This window comes from Tinamus guttatus, unplaced genomic scaffold, assembly GCF_059628265.1.
Source record: "Tinamus guttatus ecotype Peru unplaced genomic scaffold, ASM5962826v1 Tinamus_guttatus_pri_ptg000397l, whole genome shotgun sequence".
NCBI lineage: Eukaryota > Metazoa > Chordata > Aves > Tinamiformes > Tinamidae > Tinamus > Tinamus guttatus.
In genome coordinates, this window is record NW_028288931.1 from 1,224,789 (window position 1) to 1,245,084 (window position 20,296).

A 20,296-nucleotide genomic window follows, 5' to 3' on the forward strand; every position below is an offset into this window, starting at 1 on the left:
TTAATGGAAGGACGGACGTTGAAGTGATCCCAGAGCTGCCCTCGAGGTCTGGATTTTGCTTTTCCCTTTCCCAAACGTCTTGGTTACTTGGAGGCATTCGGAGGAGGCAGGAATCGCCCCGGGCTCACCGGGAACTTGGGCTATGGCAAAAGCCGCCCTTGGCCCTCGGATGGCTGCACCGAGTGGGTAGGTCTGCGTCCTTCCCCCTTCTTGCCCTGGTTCCTGAGCACAGAGGCGCTGCAGTAAATAAGATTTAGACCCCAAACTTTCTTCCAAGTTTGTAAATCTGCTCTTGCTGCCCATAATTCCCAGGCTGATTGACCCAGCTGGTTCTGCAGGCTCTCTGGACCACTGTGAAATGAATGAGAGTCAGCCTTAAATGGATATGACTGCAGCCCCATACATGTAATTGGGTTATTTTGGCCAGGTTTGGTTTTTAAAACCTCAGAAATTCCTTGCTCGTTTGCCATCAGCTTCCCCACCATGCACCCACACACTGAGTTGTTTCTGGTCAGCGCAAACCTCTGCTACCCAAAGTGATTTTCTATTAGCAAAGCTTTTGCTGCACGAAGCACGGCTCATTGGTAAAATCAAGCCAATGGGATTGTAACTATCGATTTTTCTTCTCCTTTTACCACTACTGCACTGCCTAGAAAGCATTTCTGCAGCAAATGATAGCCACTTTGGGGCAGCCTTGTAATTGCAGGAGCTCAACAAGAGGTTTGCCTGAATGCAACCTGGTTGTCTCACCAGCAGATTTCTCAAAAAATTGAAAGAAACTCTATTTAAAAGCACCACAAAACACACAGCAGCTGTGCAAGGCCCTGCTGTCCTTTAGGCCCTGGGCAGGCCAAAAAAAAAAAGCACTTTCTTCCCCCTGGTTTTTGAAGGACAGGTAGCCAAGCGCAGGGAGCCAGCGGTGACATCAGCCTCTGGCATCCTGGTCCTGTGGGATTTTGCACCGGGACATTCCCACGCGCGGAACCAGGCTCGGAAGAGCCGTGGGTGACGGTCCCTATGGGAGAATCCCGGGCGCTCCTGGGCACAGGCTCCCAGCCGCCAGACAGCGCCATCCTCCGCCTTAATTAAATGAGGGCTCCTCATAAAGGAATAACCAACTTTCTTCGCAGTCACTCATAGTTTATTCATGCACTGCTCATTATTTCCGAAATCCCTCCGTTTTTTCTCCTCTCAACAGGTGCTCTTTTTAAAATCTTAATTTTCATCACCTCGCTGCCCCTCTGCTCGTGGGAACACGGGGTGGCCGTGGCCCCCGATGCCCGCGGAGGCCCCGTGCTCACTGCTCCCCATTAGCACAGGCACCCATTTATACAGGGATTTTAATTGAATCCTTGCGGGGCCACATATGGAAATGCAACAATAGCGGGAGCCATTTCGGCTGCGGAAGCGATGGGAATGGGAAGGAAAAGCACAGGGAGCTGAGCCCAATCCGGACACAAGGGAAAAGGGAGGCAGAGAGATGAGCTCCAGCTTGCAATGGGGAAACTGAGGCAGGGAAGCAGCTTAACCAAGGGCTTTGCTGGTGCCTGTTGTGTTTTTCCGTGTTGGACCTGCCCTGGGGTGTTCTGGTGAAGCGTGCAGCATCCTGCTGGGGAACGCAAAAATAATAGTAATTATTACTCATAATAGACAAGGGTATGATGCCTCATGGGTTAATTCTCGCTTGCAAACTGACATTTATTCCGGGGATGTAAAACCCCTTAACAATATTAATGGTGAAAAAGAAGTGGGGGCCCTTTTGTCGGGTTTTGTTGTGTGCGTTTTGGTTTTTTTAAGTCCCATTAATTCTTTGTTCAATTGATGCATATTCAAAATGGTGTAAGTGGAGCCCTAGCTGCTTCAATTAGCATTAATGCACAATTATTTTTCTCCATATTTATGCTGCTCTTGCGGGGCATGGTTTTTGGTGTTTTGTTTTTGGTTTTTTGGGTTGCTTTTTTACATTTGTATGTTAATTCAGCATTTTAAATATTCTTCTCCCCAAACTGTTTGCGTGATGATAGAATGAAACAGGGGGAGGGAAAAATTATGGCTAAAGCAGCAGAGGAAGAAAAGGCTTCCTATCAAAGCAGGGATAAATCCTGGCTTTTACCAGCTCATAAACATAATTGCATCTAACATGGAGATTTCACAGAATTGGTTCATTCCTCGATGCTGTTTCCTACCAGGAACCGACGGCTTTCCGGAAAGGCACCGTGGCAGAGTGCAGGTCTGGGCTCACCTCTGCGCATCGGCACTGGTAGGAAAGCGGGGCAGCTCTCCATGGATGTTTTGCCTGGAGGAAATGCTGGGTTTGGAGCCGCTGGCAGTCACCTGCCTCCCCATCCCCTGCTTGCCTTTTGCAGCAGCTCCAACCCTGTGGAAAACAGGGAAAAACATAAAAATGGGAAAGCTGGGATGTTCCGAGGCTCTGCCGCAGCCGCCATGGGGACGTGCATGGAGCATCCACAGGTGCTTGGGAATATTCCTGTGGTTCTGCCCAGCAGCTCCCATGGCGCAGGAAATGTCCTGGTGCTGCGGGCTCACGTTCCCGTCGCTCGCGCTTCCAATTTCATAGTTCAGTGTATTAGAAAATAGGAAAAGGATTTGTGAAGAGGAGATGGGTTAAAGCAGGGGCAGGGGCAGCTCCTCGTGGCTCCGGGCTGGCCGCGTGCGGGGACATGGGGACACGCAGAGGGGGACACGCGGCCTCGGGCGCTTGTACCTCCGCAAACAGCATCCTGGGCTCTGCCCTCGGCCTTCCCGCACCGCGATGTCCAGGCCCGTCCGTGTTCCCGTTCGTGCATGCGGATGTATAAGCAGCAGCACTGAACGAACGCGGCCGTGTCCGCAGGGCACCCTGCCCGGCGTCCCCGTGGCACCGCCGCGCGTCTAAGTGTGCTCTTAACGGGAACGAGGGCCTGCAGGCCTTGCACAGCCATGTGGCAGGCTGGGTCACTTCTGTAAGATGAAAGACCTGGAAAATAATGCTCCTAACCTTGCTGAAATCCACTGAAAATCCCTCAGCTTTAAGAAATACAATCCATTTTTGGGCTTGTTCAGATTCACAGGTAGCCAGGGAACCAGTGTGGGCAGACAGGGATAAAATAAGGCAGAGCAAGATCAATATGAAGCAGCCGGAGTGATTCATATACATAGGAATGGACTCGGCACCTCTCTTGTTTTATCTATTTTTCTGACGAGCCATAAAATAACGAGGAGACGCAGCTTTCCCAGCGGAGCAGGCTCTGCAAACGGGAAGGGGGTGTCACTTTGGTGGCCTTGGAACTCGTGAGGACCTGCCCGATGCACAGGGAGCACCGGGTCCTGTTCAGGGACCCCTGACGAGGCCGGGTCACCCGGTGGCCGGGGGGGTGTCAGGTGAAAGGACGTTGGTTTCTGGTGTCCTGGGGACGTTCCCGAGTCCTCCCCAGGCAGCCGGGCCGGGTCGGGGCTTGTCTGCAGGAGCAAACGGGAGGCATCCAGGAAAAGCTGCAGGGGTGATTTTAAGGGAGATTAATTTAAATTGCATTAGAGCCCTAGCTGGAAGTGAGAGCAGGGGATGAGACGCGCGGCCACATTAATTCCGAGTGTCTACAAAGGAATCCGTGCAGTTTAACTAATCCACTTTAAGCTAAATTCAGATGAATTTGGCTATGTGGCTCGTGTCGCTTTGGCCACCAGCAACAGGAATAGGGACGTGGGGCACCATGAGCCGCTGCCACCAAGCTGGATTCATGGGGCTCTTTCCCCACCTAGCGTCAAAAAGGCTGGAGGAGAAGAAACCTTTTTTTTTTTTTTTTCCAGATAAGAAGTGGGATAGAGGCAGGAAAACAGCACAAGAGACCCAGAGAGGAATCATCATGTGCTGCCCATCGCCTGCTTTGGTGATGCCTGCTCCCTCCTGAACCCGCCACACGCACATCTCCTGTTGGAACCGTCCAAGCGGGTTCCAATGGGAAGAGCAAATTCCTGCAGGATCGGGCACGTAGCCTCAGCACGTTTTAATCTGGTGCTAGGATTGCTGGAGCTGGATTTGCGGCACCATGAGATGGCAGTGCCAGGGAGCAGCTTTACACTGTGAGGAGCAGGGTACCCCCCTTCAATGCAATTATGGATTATTTATTTATTTTATTTTATTTTGTTTTATTTTATTTTATTTTATTTTATTTTATTTTATTTTATTTTATTTTATTTTATGAAGCTGTTTCTGTTTTCCTATGACTCTGTGCCACCATTTGTGTAAGTGCTGTGTACCTTACCCACAGCAATGCAGGGGGCACAAGCACTGAGTCTGCGCCTCTATTAAGATACCTGCAAATCCCTTCCTAGTGAAGCGAACTCTGAGATCAGTCTCTATCTTGATCCAAATCCATAGGGAAAAAAATATCTTCAGGCATCCCAGAGCCCCCTGCAACCCTCTTTGGCTGCTGTGCACCCAACCTGCTACTTTAATGCGCGAGATTTAATGCGCTGCAGGCAGTAAATAAGTGAAAGATGCGCAGGGCAGGGGAGCTGATGCAAAGCACTGCTCTTTATCATGCTGTAAAGGGAAAAATACTGACCTGCAATAGGATAGGAGCGATGCAGAGCTGGGCTTGGCAGAAAAGCTGGCAGGCCCCGGGCAGCCCAGCTGAAATTGCCCGTGACCCCCGGACACGGGACGTGGCACTGGCTGGGAAGAGAAATGAGGAGTTTAGAGCCGTAATTAACTCCTGCAAAGAGACGTTTTGGTTTCATTTCAGGCTCTGATCCTGCGGGTACCCAGACATGACAGGCACCCGGCTAAATTGCCTGGGACCTTGTTTATTCAAGGCCTGGAATCACTTTGCACAGTTAGTTGTAGTGATTTGCTCGTGCTGAACATGACTCTATAGGGGATTTTTTTTCCCTTCTTTTCCTGCAGGTCAGGAAATAGAGGGAAAAAATAAAGAGAGAAAGAAAAGCGAGGAAAGGAGCTGACATCTCCTGGGCCACATCAGCAAAGCATTTTCAGCGGGCCATAAAAATGGCTTTGACATCGGGCTGCCTTCTATGGGAGCACAGTTATTGCAATAGAAATCATCTGTTAAGAGAAATGCGAAGGTGCAAAGGAAGGTGCAAACGGGACCGTCACCCGCCAGGGCCCTGCCGAGCCTCAGGCTGCGCCCGCTTCGCCTTTCCCTCTTCTTTTCCCTATTTATCACCATTTCCCACGTTTTGAACTCGGGGAAGGCTCTGCCATGGGAGGGGGCTCCGGCAGCCGCACGGCTCTCTGCATAAGGGGGTTAAATGATTATGAACCCTTATAAATTGGTGCTTTTCATATTTCATTCACAGATCCTTTAGCGAGCACTGGCTGGGCTAATAGAGCCGCTGCCAAGGTATTTCCCCCCCTTTTCCTTTCCCAGGGCAGATTTCTCGCTTGCACGTGGTGCTTTTCCCAGGCTGCGGCACCTCGAGGCTCAGCTGAGCCCTCTCCCATCCCAGCCTGGGCTCCCGTTGCATCAGTGTGGGCAAACGAGATGGCCCAGCCCTCTGGGAAGCTGCAGCCATCCCCGGCAGCGCTTCCATGGAAACTTTGTAGGATGCTGCTGCCTGCAAGGCCCGGGATCGGGGTCTCCTGGCTGCGGAGAAGCTGCTGCATTGACGCAGGGGATTTGCACTGCAGACAGGTAGGAAACGCTCAGGGGACAAGTGGCTTCTCCAAGGCCACCCAAGTGCTTGGTGCCAGTGCAGGAGGCAGCCCCAGGAGACCCACGTCCACCTCTTGGCTGGGAGGAGGAGGAGGAAGCAGAAGGGAAGCGGTTTTCCAAGCTCTCCCTCCTGCCCAGCCATGCGGCTCCTGGGCACGTCAAAGGGACGTGGCGACGTCTCGGGGGAGAGCAGGGCTGGGAATTAGTCCCGCTAATGAGATGTCAAGAGCAGTTTGCGTGCCCTTGTCACCGGGGCAGGGTGACAGTGCCCGAGAGGGCCCCGAGGCGGAAGGCGCTCGGTTTTTCCCGCAGGGAAGCGGAGCTGCTCCCGGCTCTGGTGCCCTGGGCATGGTGAGCGCCAGCAAAGGGAGAGGCAATGCTGAGACCTGGGGGTCTGGTCGCCAAAACAGGGCCTGGTGCCTGCAAAACAGCAGCGAATGGAGCAAGAAAAGGATGGACGTGCCGAGCCGGGCCCTGCTGCTGTTTCACTGGGCACGGAGAGGGGCCGGGAATGGCAGGACATCCTGGGATGCAGCCCGGAAAACGGCTTGAAGCGGGTGGAGGGAGCATCTCCCAGCTGCCCTCTGGGACCGGTGCTCTCCGGAGCACTTGCCGTTCTCCATCTTCCCTGGTGCTTTCTATCAGCACCAAGTAATTAAGTTCATAAGGCATCAGACAATCAGCCAGCAGCCCACAAGACGTTGTGTTTAATCATGTACTAATGGCATGTTCTTGGCAATAATTACAAGATAACAGTGTTTGCAGGCTGTAATCAGAACAATTCTAGCAATTAAATCAGCCTTTTGTCAGCATGTTCCTTCCCCCCTCCAGCGTGCGGTGGCGGCAGCGCCAGGACCCCTCACAGGCAGCCCACGCGCACCCCAAAACACGCGTCCCAGAGACCCCAAATCCACCCTTTCTTGCCCCGTTTTACAGCTGTGCCAGGAGCCCAGGTCCTGCCCCTGCCTTGTGTCCAGGACCCCTCCTGGGCTGGAGCTGGTTGTACCCCTGATTTGCGGCCACAAACAGCAGAAGCAGCCGTTTAAAGAACTAAATCCCCTTTAAAAAAAAGAAATCAAACAACATTCCAAGAAAAATAAGCCGTTTTATGGCTCCTCCAATAATTTGTGTAGTTCTCGGTTGTTAATTTGCGTACCCAGAGTCCTCTGTTTAATATTCTAATTTGCGGTTAATCATCTATCAAGAGGGAACAAACGGTGATTAGCTCCTTTTTACCTCCTCGAGGGCACGGGAGGCCGTTCGGTGCAATCAGTGCATTAACCTGCACGGGGGGGACTTTCCTGCAGCCCCTCGTTACCCCGTGTCTGCACCGGGGTCCTGCCACCCAGGGCCACCCGGTGCTCCAGGGCCACAGGGAGCACCGGGATCCCGGCAGCCTGCTGGGATCTGCACCCTGGTTGCCCCCATCCGTGTTCGGGAGGAATAGGGATAATCCCAGGCGGAATGTGACTTCCGTTTTCATCACGGCAGGCGGCAGTGGAAGCGGGGGCTGTTGTGGGGGGCTCGGCAGGACGTTCAGGACACCTGCCTTTCCAGGCAGGACTGGGGGAGCAGAAGCCCTTTCCCTGGGAGAGCAGGTCTAGGGCTTGGGAATGAGCGGGAGCTGATGTGTGGAGAGGCCCCGGGAGGCTGGAGATGCTGCTGGGCTCTGCCCCTGCATCTTCCTCCAGCCTTCGTACGGCCAAGAGGAGCTTGGCACGGGCGTGAAAAGCCCAGGAATTAAATTGGAAAGATTTCGCACATTTCTGCATTGCGATATCAGTTACGGGTGGCCTCTGCAGGTTGAGCATCTGGGGACAGCAGCTCTGGGGACTGGATCCACAGTTTGCTCCATCCCCTGCATTGCTCCGGAAGGAGCTTGGGGTGGGAGAGGAATCTGCTCCGGAGGCACCAAAGGATCCAGCTCCCTCCAAGGGACCCACATGCAATGTGGGCACGAGCAGGTGGGCAGGGAAAGAGCAAGGGCTGCAGGCAGCTGCTGCCCTGGCACTGCCATTAACATCTCATCGGAATCTTCCCAGACACCGGCCGTGCCGGCCTCTCGCTCGTGGGGCTGCGCAAAACTGATCGCGGCTCCGGAGCGCGAGGTTGGAGCCTCCTCGTGCTCCATCCCGGGATGCAGCGTGTGGAGCCTCCTCGTGCTCCATCCCGGGATGCAGCGTGCGGCGGGATTCTGGACACGGACAGATCCCCGGGATGAGGGACAGGCCGGGGCTCTCTGGACCGGCGGCGGCAGCGGGTCCCGTTCCGCGGGCGGCAGCTCCCTCTCGTGGAGCGAGGGAAGAGGCCGGCGCTTCCCGGCGCATTCCCGGTGCATTCCCGATGCTTCCCGGTCCTCCTAGTGCTTCCCTCTGCCACCGGCTCCAGATGCCCCCAGGGGACACCCCCGAAACCACCCCGTGGCCCCAGGGAGTTTTTTACCCCTCAGTTTAATCCTCTGGACAAATAACTCCCCACCACGTCCCAGCACCAGGATTAACATTCATAACGGTTTATTCCCCCTGTCCGTTACTATTAAGTTCCATTTGGGAAAAAAAATAGGATAAATCTCTTGATTTGTCCAGAAGCCGAGACAAGGATTCAACAAGGCTCTTAACCTCCTCATTATAATGATTTATTATTATTTGGGGCAGAGGTTGGAAGCTTTCCAGCCACTTTGTTTCCACGGATGTTCAGGTTTCAATCTCTCCCATCTCTCTGCCCACATCCAGGCTCGTGTTTACGCTGGGAATAGCGATGAGGGCTCGGAGGGAGCCCTGGAGCCCCAGCGCGATCACTGGAGCAGCCCCTACCTGGCCCCTCGTTAACGTGCAGCCTCCTTAATTTCCTGATTAAATTCCAGCTTGCAGATAAACCATTTGCAATTCACTTCCACTTTTTTAATATAAAAAGAGCATCCTGGCAAAGTTTGGTGATTGCAAACGAGGCACCAGGCAGGGGTCTGCAGAGGGCTCGGCGTCCCCCAGAGCAGTAATGTTCAAGGGAAGATGAAGATGCTCTGGGGGACAGAGGCTGCACGGGGCCGGCTCCCCGCGGCCCTCGGGGCGCTCTGCCCGTCTCTTCTCGGGTTTGTTGCCCGTCAAGCCCAACACGTTTCGCTAATAAACAAAAATTGATTTGTATTTATCGTACAAAGCCAGGGCCCGCGGCTCCCGCGGCGCCGCTTTAATCCCTTCGCCCGTCGATGGAAATAATGAGCAAGACACCTGCAGAGCTGCTCCAGCTGCCGGCCTCCCTTTTACCCACCAGGAGACCCATCCCCTTCCCGAGGCCCCTCCGAGTTTTCCGGCCCGCTTGGCTGCGAGGGGACGCGGTGACGCTGCAGGTGCCCCCGCGTTTCTGCCCCACTTTCTGCTGGGCCCCCAGCGCCGCCTGGTCAAAGAAACGCACACGTGGCCTCCGTTCCTTAAAATCCATCTTGTTTTTATTGTCCGTTTTTTTTAAAGTCGGTGTTTTTCTAGTCACAGTTATAACATAATCCTATTTTACAAAGATTTACAACTCTGGCAGTGCCCAGCCATGAACAAGGCTGGGTCTTGCAAGTCTCTTAAATAATCAAACCACAATTTTTCCTTTCTCCTTTAAAAGATAGGACAAAAGGAGAAGGAAAGCAGCCGTAAACCCTCCCCTCCAGCACCCAGGAGAACATATCAGAGTGAGAGGATTTGTATAAAAGACAATTTATTTCTTTTGGAGGGGGCAAGGGGAGCAGAGGGGGTAAAGGAGGAGCCCCACCAAGGGGGACTGCAATAGGGCCGAACTCGTCGTCTTCCTCGCCATGAACCAAATTGTTGGGGGGCTCCGCTAGATCCCACTGAATTCCTGCCGCTCGTTTTTCCCTCTTTTGGGGCTCCCGATGGCCAAATGCCGTCAGGAGCGCGGGATGGGGAGGGGCCTTCCCGGCCCGCTCACTCCCAATGTTTGCAGTTTTTTGGTCTTTTTGGCCCCGGCGCCGAGGTGGCGGCCCCCGGCCGGGGGCGTCGCGTGGCCGGTCCCGCCGCGGCGCCTCCTCAGTACGTGGGGCCCTTGACGGCGCCCGGCTCGGCGAGGCGCGCGGACGCGTACGCGGAGGCGCCCAGGCACGCGGCCGGCTCGCAAAAGCCGGGAATGCCGGCGGGCCCGGGCGCTCCCGGCCGTCCCGCCTCGCCGGGGGCGCCCGGCAGGCCCCGCTCGCCCGCCTTGCCATCCAGCGCGTGCCCGGGGATGCCGGGGAGACCTGCGGGGACAGCGCGGCCGTGGGCAGCGGGCACCGCGCGCCGGAGCCGCCGCGGCGGGATGGATCTTACCTGGGATGCCCGGCGGGCCCGGCATTCCCGGGTGGCCCCGGCCGGCTTCGCCGCGCTCGCCCTTCTCCCCACGCTTCCCTGCAAGGGCAGGAGGGCGGGTTAGAGCTGCACGGAGCGCGGGAAGGACCGTGCGGGCTGCAGGGAGCGCGCGAAAGCGGGCACGGCTCCTCCGGTTTACCAAAACCGCCCCAAACGGGAGGAGCTCAACGGGGTGCTAAATCCACCGGGTTTGCGCAGTATTTCGCTCCCAGCCCTGGCACCAAGCGCGCCCTCCGCGCCGGCCCTCCTACCTTTAGGCCCCGTGTTGCCGATCTGCCCGGCGGCGCCCAGGATGCCGGGGACGCCGCGGGCCCCCATGGGTCCGTGCGGGCCCTGCTCGCCTGGAGGTCCCGGGGGGCCGGGGGGCCCGGGCGGCCCCATGGCCCCCGCGCCGCCCAGCGCCGCGCGCTTGGCGCTCACCGCCACCTCCGCCAGCTGCTCTGTGGGGGAATTGCACGCCGGGTCGGGGACACATGGTGGCAGCTGCGCGCCCAGCGCCGTCCCCGTGTGCCCGGTGCCGTCCCCGCGCACCCAGCACCATCCCCGTGCACCCAGCACTGTCCCCACGCGCCCAGCGCCGTCCCCACGTGCCCGGCGCCGTCCCCGCACGCCCGGTGCCGTCCCCACATGCCCAGCTCCTCACCCTGCAGCATCTTCAGCACCACGTCAACGATGTGCTGGTCGCCCGCGTCGCGGCCCTGCGAGCAGGGACATGCGCTGAGGGCGCCCGGGAGCCCTCCCGGCACCGTCCCGTTCAGCAACCGGTGCAGGGACAAGCACCCCAGCCCTGCGCCCCCAACCCCAGCAGCTCCTCGTGCAGCTCCAAAATGGGGCGTTTAAGGAGAAATCCCCCCTGGGCAGGTTGCAAGGATGCACGCGGTGCTGGTGGCTGCAAGGGCTGTTCCCCGGGGAAGCAGCGGGCGAGGAAGGCTCCGAGGAAGACCCCGAAAGCCCCCTCGGAGGCAGGAGGGGCACACGGGGTGTCACTCACGGCTGCGCCGCGCTCGCCGGGCAGCCCTGGCACGCCGCGCTCCCCGACGAGTCCCCGCGGGCCGGGCGGGCCCGGGTATCCTCTGGCGCCCGGAGCGCCCGCGTCGCCCGCGGGGCCGGGGAAGCCGAGCTCGCCGCGGATGCCTTGCTGCGAGGGAGGAGACACGCACGGACGTCACCCACGTGGCCCCGCTCACGGGGGACAGGAAGGGAGCTCCAGGCTGGGATAAACCCCCTGGTGCCCGGGCGCTCCCAAAGCCACCATCGCTCACCTGTCCCTTCGGCCCTGGCTCTCCTGATTCGCCCTGGGGACAGAAGATACAGGATGAGCAACCAGGAAAGAGCCCAGATGTACGAACGCTGCCGAGCCGGGACGTGCGGCAGCACCATGGGTGCCGCGTGGCCCCGCTGTCACCGCGCGGCTGCACGTGCTGCATGGGGCACCCATGGCACGCGCCGCGGCCACCAACCTTCTCGCCCTTCACCCCCGTGAGGCCGTGGACGCCCGGGTCTCCCTGCAGGAAAGACGAGAGCCGTGAGGCTTCCCCCGCAGCCGCCTCGGAGCCGTCGGGGCGTCTCCTTCCGCGCGTTCCCACTCCACTCGGCGGCCGGGCCGGCGCGGGCAGCCCCGGGGGTGCTGGTGCTGCCCAGGCCCGGTCCGTCCCCCAGCTCCCTGCACCGGGATGAAGGTCCCCGGCGCCTCTGCTCGGGGCTGCGTGGAGAAACACTCGTGCTTGGGGTGAATGCAGGGGGGAGGCGAGTGCCCCCCTGCCCGCCACACCGGCCCTCCGGCTCCTACAGGGACAAGTGCGTCGTCCCCCCCGCCTGGTCCCATCCCCTAATGCTGCCGCCACCCTCTGCACCCGCGCAGGGCTCCCAGGGGAGCGGGCGCTTTTCCAGCTTTCCCATGGAAGGGGAAATGCTGTAGACATGTTCTATTGCAGAGCTGCCCATGCCAGGAAGCACCTAGAGCCCCTGCGGGCACCCCAGGTCCCCCTGGCTAAAGGGGGCCACAGCTGCGGGTGCCAGACCCGTAAAACGCCCTGGTCCTCCCAGGCCGCCCGGGACAGGGAGACGGATACTCACAGCACCGCCCTTGGGGCCGGTTTTCCCAGGGGAGCCCTGGAGGAGAGGAGAGACCGTGGTGAGAGCTGCGAGCAAGGAGGGATGGGGATGCGCGTGGGGCCGGGCACAGGGATTCGCCCAGGGCTCCTGGTGCAGCCAGGAGGATGCGACACCGAAATCCCATGTGCTCCCCAGGCTCGGGCACCCCCCGGCTGCTCTCCCGGTGCCCCCACGCTCCGCACTAACACGAGATCCCGGCTCATCCCGCTCCGAGGGCCCCGTTCCCTGCAGCCCCGAGCTGCCACGTGCAGGACGCTGCAGCAGGAGCTGCACCAGATCCGCTGCCTTGGCAGAATCACTGCGAGCGACTCGGTGCCGAGTCCCTGCGCTGTCACCTTGTCCCTGTCACCCACCCCTCCACTGCGCCCAGCTCTTGCCTCCACCTGCCCCTCTCGCACCCACGGCCAAGGCACCCCCTGCACCCCCAAAACACTGAGGTGGCATCAGTTGCCCGTCCCCCCAGTGGCAAAGGCTGCTGCAGAGATTCCTGTTTTCCTGCAGGAACCTTTGAGGAGCTTCTCCCACCCGGTTTCCTTAACCAGCCCCGCTGGTGCTGAGCGCTGCAGGGTGAGCACCTTGTCTCCTTTGACTCCTGGCAAACCTTGGGGTCCTGGGATTCCCGGAGGCCCCTGTTCCCCTTTAGCACCCTGGAAATGCAGGTAACACATGGAAGAGAGAGTTAAGGTGAATGAAGAGCAGCCGCGGGCAGCAACCAGCTCTCCAGCTGCTCTGATCCTCCTGCAAAAGAGCCGGGCAAGGACAGGCTTCCGCGGTGCCCGGGATTGCCCGCGGATATTCTGTGCACAATTCCCAGGGATGGATAACGAAGCTCTGCCGATGCCTCGGCACTGGTGGGACGTGGCCCTGCGTGACACCTGGCCACACTCCAGGCTGTCCCATGCATCGTCCTGGGTCACTTTGGGGTTGCTCCTGGGCCGGAGGAGAGGAGCGTCTTCCTGCAGGGAGGAATTTCCACCCACCCCGGCCGGGCTGCAGCCCCCGCGGGCACCGGGAGCCGCTAATCCCGGCACTATTGGGCTAATCCGGGCTCGGCGCTGGCCAAAGGGGCCATGGGGCTGGTGGCTGCCCCGCTCGTACTCACCGCTCGGCCCTGCTCCCCGGCGGGGCCCACGAGGCCCCGCTCGCCCCGGTCTCCCTGCGGACACAAGGGAAGAGGCGCTCGGGGACGGTCCCCACGCGGCCGCGCGCCCCCCGCTCCCGGACTCACCTTCGGCCCGGGGACGCCCTGCGGCCCTCGCTCGCCCCGAGGTCCCGGCTCACCCTAAGGGCGAAAGAATCCCCAACGGGGCGTTATTCCTGCTGGGATAGCGACCGCGCAGCTGCCTCCTTTACATTTTGCATGAGCTAAGAGGAGACGGCATCGGGACAGCGCCTGTGGCCAAGGCCACTTGTTGTGTCCCCATGGCTGTGGCCACCCCAGGGTGACAGGAGATGCTGCAGTGTGAGCAGCACCCGCGGGATCAGTGGCCACGGGGCCAGCGGAGGGGGCGCAGCCGGAGACCTGGGATGCGCCGGGGGGAATCCCCGGCTGGGGCCGCACCGGAGCCACCGCGGAGCCCCGGGGGCTGCTCGCAGGCCTGAGTCGCGCTCAGGGTCACACATGGGACCAAGCGGCTCCTCCGAGCACATCCCCTGCCGCAAAGAGCCAAGGGTGGAGGTGGAGGAAAGCGGCCAATTCTGCCCTTTATTTGACAGCAAATGGGGAAAAAACAGGAGAAAGCGAGAGAAAAGGAACGCTGGGCTGGCTGGAAGGAGGCTTTGCGCGGGCTGCCGGGAGCAGCGCCAGCAGCTCCCGTTAGGAAGCAGATGGCAGCTCTTTACTCACAATTTGCCCGGGGGCTCCGGTGACTCCTGGCTGCCCTCGAGGACCCGGTTCACCCTGTGAGGAGAGACGGGGTCACTGGGAGCTCGGAGGGGCAGCCAGCGGGTCCCCGGGGGCTCTCGCCAGACCCACCTTGTCTCCGGGGCCACCTTTGCTCCCCGGCTGGCCCGGCAAGCCCTGCGGAAACACCGGGAGCGTCACCGCGCGGTGCAGCCCGCGGGTGCCGGGGGACACGGCGGGGTCCTGCGGGCCATACTCACGGCTTGTCCCCGGTGGCCCGGGGGCCCTGGGCGTCCTGCCTGCCCCACGCTGCCCTGCGGGGGAAGGAAACCACATTAGTGCCCCTGGGGACAGCCAGGTGCCACCCACAGAGGGGATGGCAGGGCCATGCGTGGTCCCTTGGTGTCCCCTTTACTTCCAGCGAAGCCCCGGGGCGAGGAGCAGCCTCACCTTCACGCCCGGGATTCCCGGTGTGCCGTCCTTGCCGTCAATGCCTGGGAGGCCCTGCGGAAGGAAGGGGAGCCGATCCCAGTGGTCACAACCTTGCCGGGTGGCACGAGCGCTGGAAAACCCCCCTGCACCGGATCAGGAGCCCCATCCCTCCGTGGCGCGGGCTCCGCAGCCTGGAGCACAGCCGTACTCACGTTCTCCCCCTTGGGGCCGATGTCTCCTTGGGGACCCCGGATGCCGCGGCCACCCTGCACCAGGGGACAGCAGCGTTATTTAACCATGTGTTTGGTGTCCTGCCCCCGGGCTCGAGGGGACGCCCAGCGCAGCAGCCTCCGCGGCTGCTCCGCGGTGCCACGCGGAACCCACCAGCTCTCCCTTCTCGCCCGGCTCCCCGGGAGGTCCCTTGGGGCCTTCCCTGCCCTGCGGGAGGACACGGAGCGGGGCTGAGCGGCGGCCGTGGGGCCGTCCCGCAGCCCCCGCCACCAGCAGCGTCACTCACCGGCCGCCCTGCGGCTCCGACGCTCCCGACCATCCCCTTGTAGCCAGCGGGACCCTGCAGGGAAGAGCACGGGGAAGACGGTGGCTCCCCTGGAGCCCCAGCCCCGCTCCCCGCGGGGCCGTCCCGGCCGCTCTTACCGTCTCGCCCTTGGGTCCCGCCATGCCCGGGTAGCCCCTCGGGCCCTGCGGTCCCTGCAGGGAGTGAAGCACAAACAGGCTTAGCCGGAAAGCAGATTTCTCCCCCAAGGCGGCCCAGGAGGGGAGAGCAATTAAAGCAGAAGCCGATGTCGGGGTTTTGGCCAAGCACGCGGCGTTTCAGCCCCGCTGCGCACAGGGAGGCCCCTCTCGGCCGCCAGCTCCGTGAGAGCAGCAGCGCGGGCTGGTGCTCCTGCCACGCTGCCGCCTTCAAAGGGATTTTGCTCTTTCCCAGACCGGAGGGCTCAGCCCCTTAATTGCTTCATCTTCAAAGCGCTTGGCGAGCTCAAGCAGCTTAATCCCGCCGGGAGGACCCGGCTCAGCGGGACACCGGCGCTGGAGCCGGCGGGGGCGGCTGCGAGGTGCCCCGGCCTCCGCACGTGCTCCCGCTGCCCCAGCACGAGCCAGGAGGAGGAGGAGGATGGACGGGGCGAAGGCTCCGAGCTGGGGACAGCAGTCAGTGCCGGGAGCAGGGCCGCAGCCAGGGCCCCCGCAGGGATGGGAATAACCACGTTACCGGAGGGCCTGGGATGCCTTGTTCTCCGGAGGCGCCGACATCGCCCTTGGGACCCTGGGATGGAGGCAGAGAGGAGCGAGGTGAGGGCAGGGGAGCCTCTGAGATGGGGTCTGCGCCACCCCGGCGCTGGCTCTGCAAGGACCCTGTCCCTGGATCCATAGGGACTCGGGAAGGGGTCTCCCATGTGGGGAGCCCCATCCTGCAGGAAGGAGCCCTCCTGGGGAAGGACAACCCCACCATCCTCCTCCTCCCAGCCCCTCCTCCCCGCTGTCTCCAGCCTCTCCCTCCTCTTCCTCTCCACGTCCCCCCGGCTCTGCATGAGCCCCCCTGCCCTCAGCCCCGGCTCACCTGCCTGCCCTGCCTGCCGGGCTCGCCGAGGGCGCCGGGACGGCCCCTGTGTCCCTGCGGGAGACGGGGGACAGCGTGAGCCCCCCGGAGCAGTGTCCCTGCGGGCGCCGTCCCCGCGCCCGGGACGTGCCAGCTCCACACAACGTTACCTTCAGCCCCTGCAGTCCTTGGGGACCCTTGGGACCCGGCGGGCAGTTGGTCGGACACTGGTGGGGAAAGGGGATGCCCGTTTTAGCTGGGAAGTGCCCCAGGGCTGCAAGGAAGCCGTGCCCGGCCCTGCTGCCAGCAGGGGAGCCGGTTCCAACGCTCCCACCGGGAATGACGCCTATGGGGTCGGCATTATGGGACCGACACGTGGAAACAGCAGCTCTTACCAAGAAGTCAGCGCTGCCTTCCACTCCTTGGAGGTGTCCGGGAGGGCCCTGGAAGGACAGCGAGGCGCTCGGCTCCCGACCCTGCAGCCAAGCGCTGCAGCCCCGGGATGGGGATGAGCCTGGAGCTCCGGGATGCCCGGAGCCCTGCTCGGCCAGGGGGGATACTCACAGGTTTCCCGGGGGGCCCTGGGGGACCCCGCGGGCCGTCAGGTCCGGGATCACCCTAGGGAAGAGGAGCCCCAAGGGAAGTTAGTGGGGGTGGCCCTGGGTGTCCCCAGCCCCGAGGCCGGGTGAGGGGCTGGTACCTGCCCCAGCGGCACTGCCCTCACCTTGGGTCCCGGCGCTCCGATCTCCCCCGGCAGCCCGACCTGTCCCGGAAGCCCCTGCAGAAGAAGAGGGATGTGGGGGCATCCGAGCCCGGCCAGCCCCCCAGCCAGCCCCTCTCTGCGGGACCTTCGGCCCCGGCACAAGTGTGACCCAGCGGAGGGTCCTGGATGTCACCCCAGCCCCAGCAGCACTTACGGGGGGTCCTGGCAGCGAAGGGCCCTGCAAGAGGAAAAGAGCCACCGTGAGCCCACGTCCTTCACCCCCGAGCCCACTGTCCCGTGCAGGGCTGTCTGTGCCACCGTCACCCGCGGGGGACACTGATACTCACGGGGAGCCCTGGTGGCCCTGGGAGTCCGGGCTGGCCCTGTCGGGGTACAAGGAGAGAGTCAGGAGCTGATCAGGAGCACTTGGCCAGCAGTGCCCATCGAAGAGCCCCTGGGCTACCAGATGTCCCCAAGCCCGGGGGGACACCCGCAGTGCCGCACGTTGCAGCAACAGCTCCAGCTGGATGGGACAGGCACGGTGACAGCAAAGCCGTGTCCGCGCTGCCCATGCTCCCCGCCACGCGGCACTTACTTTAACTCCTGGTCCGCCAACGGGCCCCGGTTCCCCTTTTGCTCCCGTCAGGCCCTGCAAGAGGAGAGATGCTGCAGGTTACAGCCCTCATTCCTCTTCCCAGCATTTCCCAGCATTTCCCTCTGCCTCCACCACCCTGCAGGGGTTCGCACGGGGACGTCACGTCCATGGGCCCGTCCTGCAGAGCGGCCGGTGCCGCTCGCGCTCCAGCTCCCGCGCGCTGCCGGGGACGCAGAGCTGCTCGCTCAGCCCCGCTTGGCCCTTTGGCTTCTTTTAGGTGGGAGAAGGGTGAGTTTCACTCATAGCTGGGTGTCTAGGGCAGATCTTGCCCCACGTGGGACAGGGATGGGGACAACAGGGACATGAGGGCTGCCTGCACGTCTTGCTGCAGAAATGGAGGCGCTTGGAGGGATTTGGGCTCTTGGTGCTTTGTCTGGGAGGGATTTCGTTGCTTTCTTGGGGTGGCAGGAAAGGCCCTGGGGTCCAGCTGGGCTCGGGCATCGCAGCAGGCGGCGCTGGCCCCTCCGCGTCCGCTGCGGCGCAGGGCAGAGCCGGGGGTGCCCGGCCGGGCGCAGCGGCTCCCGCTTGCCGGGGCCGCGTCGTACTCACGTCGATGCCCGGCTTCCCCGCGGGCCCGTCCGGGCCGGGCGCTCCGGGCTCCCCCTTGGCACCCTGCAAGAGAGGCCGAGTGAAAAGGCAGCTCGTCCCCGTGCCGAGGTGGCACGAGCCGGGAGGGGAGCCGGGTACTCACCGCGGGCCCGGCGGCTCCGGGTGATCCTTTGTCACCCTGCGCAGGGAGAGCAAGGTTAAAAAAGGGGGATTTTTCACCCCCTGGGCAGAGCTGGGTGCTCAGGGGCAGCTCCATGTCCTCCTATGCCCTCCCAAAGCTGCCGGGAGATGCAGGATGCCCCCAGCCCGGAGGCCAGGACGGGGCCGGGACCGGCGTGCGCATCCGTGCGGTTGCGGGAAGCCTGTGGCTTTGGGGTATAAATAGCACTAAAATAACAGCGGGGCCAGGGAGGAGCCTGGGCACTGAAAGGCCCTTTCTGCTGGCGCACAGACCCCCACTGTGTGCGATCCCCCTCCCCGAAACCTCCGGGCCTCATCCCCAGCACCCTCCTCCCAGCCTAGCGCGGCCGTGGGACCCTGTTCCCCCTGTGCCTCAAGCTCCCTGTCGCTTTGCCCCTCCACGGGCAGCTCAGAGCCCGTTTTCCAAGGTTTTGGGAGGCTCAGGCTGCAGGCACCCGCTGGCTGCCCTCGGAGCGCAGCAGGAGCCTCCTCGGTGCCGTTGGAGCCTCCATCCCTCTGCAAACCTGGACGAGGGGCCTCTCGGAGCAGCTCCCGGCAGCAGCCCTGACACAATGTCCCTCTTTGTGCCCCAGACTCCCTCCCTCCCTCCTTCCCGCCGGCCCCGCACTCACGTCGATGCCGTCGGCTCCGGGCACTCCAGGCGGACCGGGGGGCCCGCGGGGGCCGGGCTCTCCCGGCGGCCCTCGCTGCGGAGGGAACGGAGCGGGTGTCAGGAGGGGGTGCTCGGCCGCTGCTGCCCATCCCGGGGAGCCGGGAGCGGGATGAGCTCCGCCGGGGGACAGGAGATCCCTCCTGCTTCCCCATCCTCTGCCCCTGGCAGCCCGCGCGCTCCCAAAGCCCTGGCAAGGGCACAGATGGAGGAACCCGGGGTGTCCCCACGCGCTGGGGTCCCACCAGGGCGGCAGCAGCTCTGCCGCGGCTGGGGGGCTGCTCCGCATGGGGCTTTCCGCAGGTTTCGCTGGAATGCGGCACCGGCAGCGGCGCCGGGGCCGCGTCCCGGCTCTCGGCTCCGCGCTGGAGCGCTGCCCGCCGCCCGCGCCGCTCCTCGGCCTCTCACAAAAGCACCTTTGAGGCAGCGGCGGGGCAGCTCCCGGGCCCCGCTCCGAGGTTTCGCGCTTTGCAAATAGAGCGCTGTTATCCTAAGGGGGGTTATTTCCAGGGAAAAGCGCTCCCACAGACCGGCTTCCCGGCATTCTTGGAAGCAAACCGTAAACAGGCCAGCGCGCCCTGGGGCTCCTCTGTTCTCGGTTTATTTATTTTAAAGCCGAGCTGGGGAGGACGAGGGCTGCCCGGCCAGGCGCTGCCCGCACCTTGGACGCCCTCCCCGCCTGCAGCACCGTGAATGGCACCTTTGTGCAACCGGCCCGGTCCAACCGGGCTTTGTTTCGGGAGACCCTGGGCACGGAGAGGGGCTGTGGTACCCTCCCCAGGCCGCGGACATAGACCGGCCAGCCCAGCCATTCTTCCATGGGGGAGAGGTGTCCCCACATTGGTGTTTCTGCCCTAAAAACGGTTTGGGAAGTGGGACGGTGGTGGCCCCTCTCGTGGCGGGTGGGACGGCGGAGGGGCATTGCCCCCCTGTCCCTGCAGTGCTCGGTGGCACCGGGGGACGCAGCCCGTTCCCTGCAATGCTGCTCGCTCTTGTTCTTGCCCTCCTGCGCTGCGGACCCCACGGGGACCCCGGCTCGTGTCACCTCCGCTGCGCTAAATCCTCCCGGCAAGCGCCCCGGGGCTGCAAGGCCGCTCCATGCACCGGGCAATCCTGCAGCCCGGGAGCTGCCGTGGAGCGGGCAGGAACGGCGGAGAGAGCCCCCGGACAGGGAATAGCAAGCGGAAAAGGTGGAGGAAGGAGCGGGGAGGCCGAGGGCAGCAGGGCTGGGTCTGGGGGCAGCGCAGCACTTACGAGCTGGGCCAGGCAGAGCCCGGCGGCCTGGAGGATGAGGAGGAGGAGGAAGGAGAGCCTGGAGCCGGCCATGGCGCGGGTGCCCGAGCTGCGGCGCTCAGGTGTGCGGCAGCCCCGACTGCCGCCCGCAGCCTGCCCGGGAGGAGGAGGAGGAGGAGGAAGGGGCCAGGCTCATTAATATGGAGCAACCCGAGGCGAGGGCAAGGTGGGCTGGCCCCAGCCCCCCCCTCCTGCAGGAGCCCAAGGGTATTTGGGAATGTCGGGATGCTGGGATGCTGCTCACTTGGCGCCTGGCACGAGGGGCTGAGAAACGGGCTGG

General features: G+C 62.2%; 1 protein-coding gene across 1 annotated transcript; it reads right to left on the reverse strand.

Annotated features, from left to right (window-relative positions):
• Positions 1 to 9,706: 9,706 nt before the first annotated feature.
• COL9A2 (collagen type IX alpha 2 chain) lies at positions 9,707 to 20,055 on the reverse strand. Its single transcript, XM_088531005.1, has 32 exons — positions 19,978 to 20,055; positions 18,686 to 18,760; positions 18,016 to 18,051; positions 17,874 to 17,936; positions 17,265 to 17,318; positions 17,017 to 17,052; positions 16,884 to 16,907; positions 16,691 to 16,744; positions 16,531 to 16,584; positions 16,362 to 16,409; positions 16,137 to 16,193; positions 15,988 to 16,041; positions 15,640 to 15,693; positions 15,066 to 15,119; positions 14,929 to 14,982; positions 14,796 to 14,849; positions 14,624 to 14,677; positions 14,430 to 14,483; positions 14,240 to 14,293; positions 14,112 to 14,156; positions 13,983 to 14,036; positions 13,365 to 13,418; positions 13,239 to 13,292; positions 12,712 to 12,783; positions 12,098 to 12,133; positions 11,482 to 11,526; positions 11,284 to 11,316; positions 11,013 to 11,159; positions 10,665 to 10,719; positions 10,273 to 10,461; positions 9,983 to 10,060; positions 9,707 to 9,912 (listed from the first exon to the last, which is right to left on the reverse strand). The coding sequence occupies exons 1-32, from the start codon at positions 20,047 to 20,049 to the stop codon at positions 9,707 to 9,709; spliced, it is 2,073 nt and encodes a 690-aa protein (XP_088387131.1). The 5' UTR covers positions 20,050 to 20,055.
• Positions 20,056 to 20,296: the final 241 nt, after the last annotated feature.

Excerpts from the sequence above, each read along its gene's own strand:
- COL9A2 (XM_088531005.1), bottom strand. The coding sequence starts at position 20,049 with ATGGCCGGCTCCAGGCTCTCCTTCCTCCTCCTCCTCATCCTCCAGGCC. Across the intron at positions 15,694-15,987 it reads CCGGCAGGCAGGGCAGGCAG|GGTCCCAAGGGCGATGTCGG; the intron begins GTGAGCCGGGGC and ends CCTCCATCCCAG. Across the intron at positions 13,293-13,364 it reads AGGGCGTCCCCGGGCCGAAG|GGAGACCGGGGCGAGCGGGG; the intron begins GTGAGTCCGGGA and ends TTGTGTCCGCAG.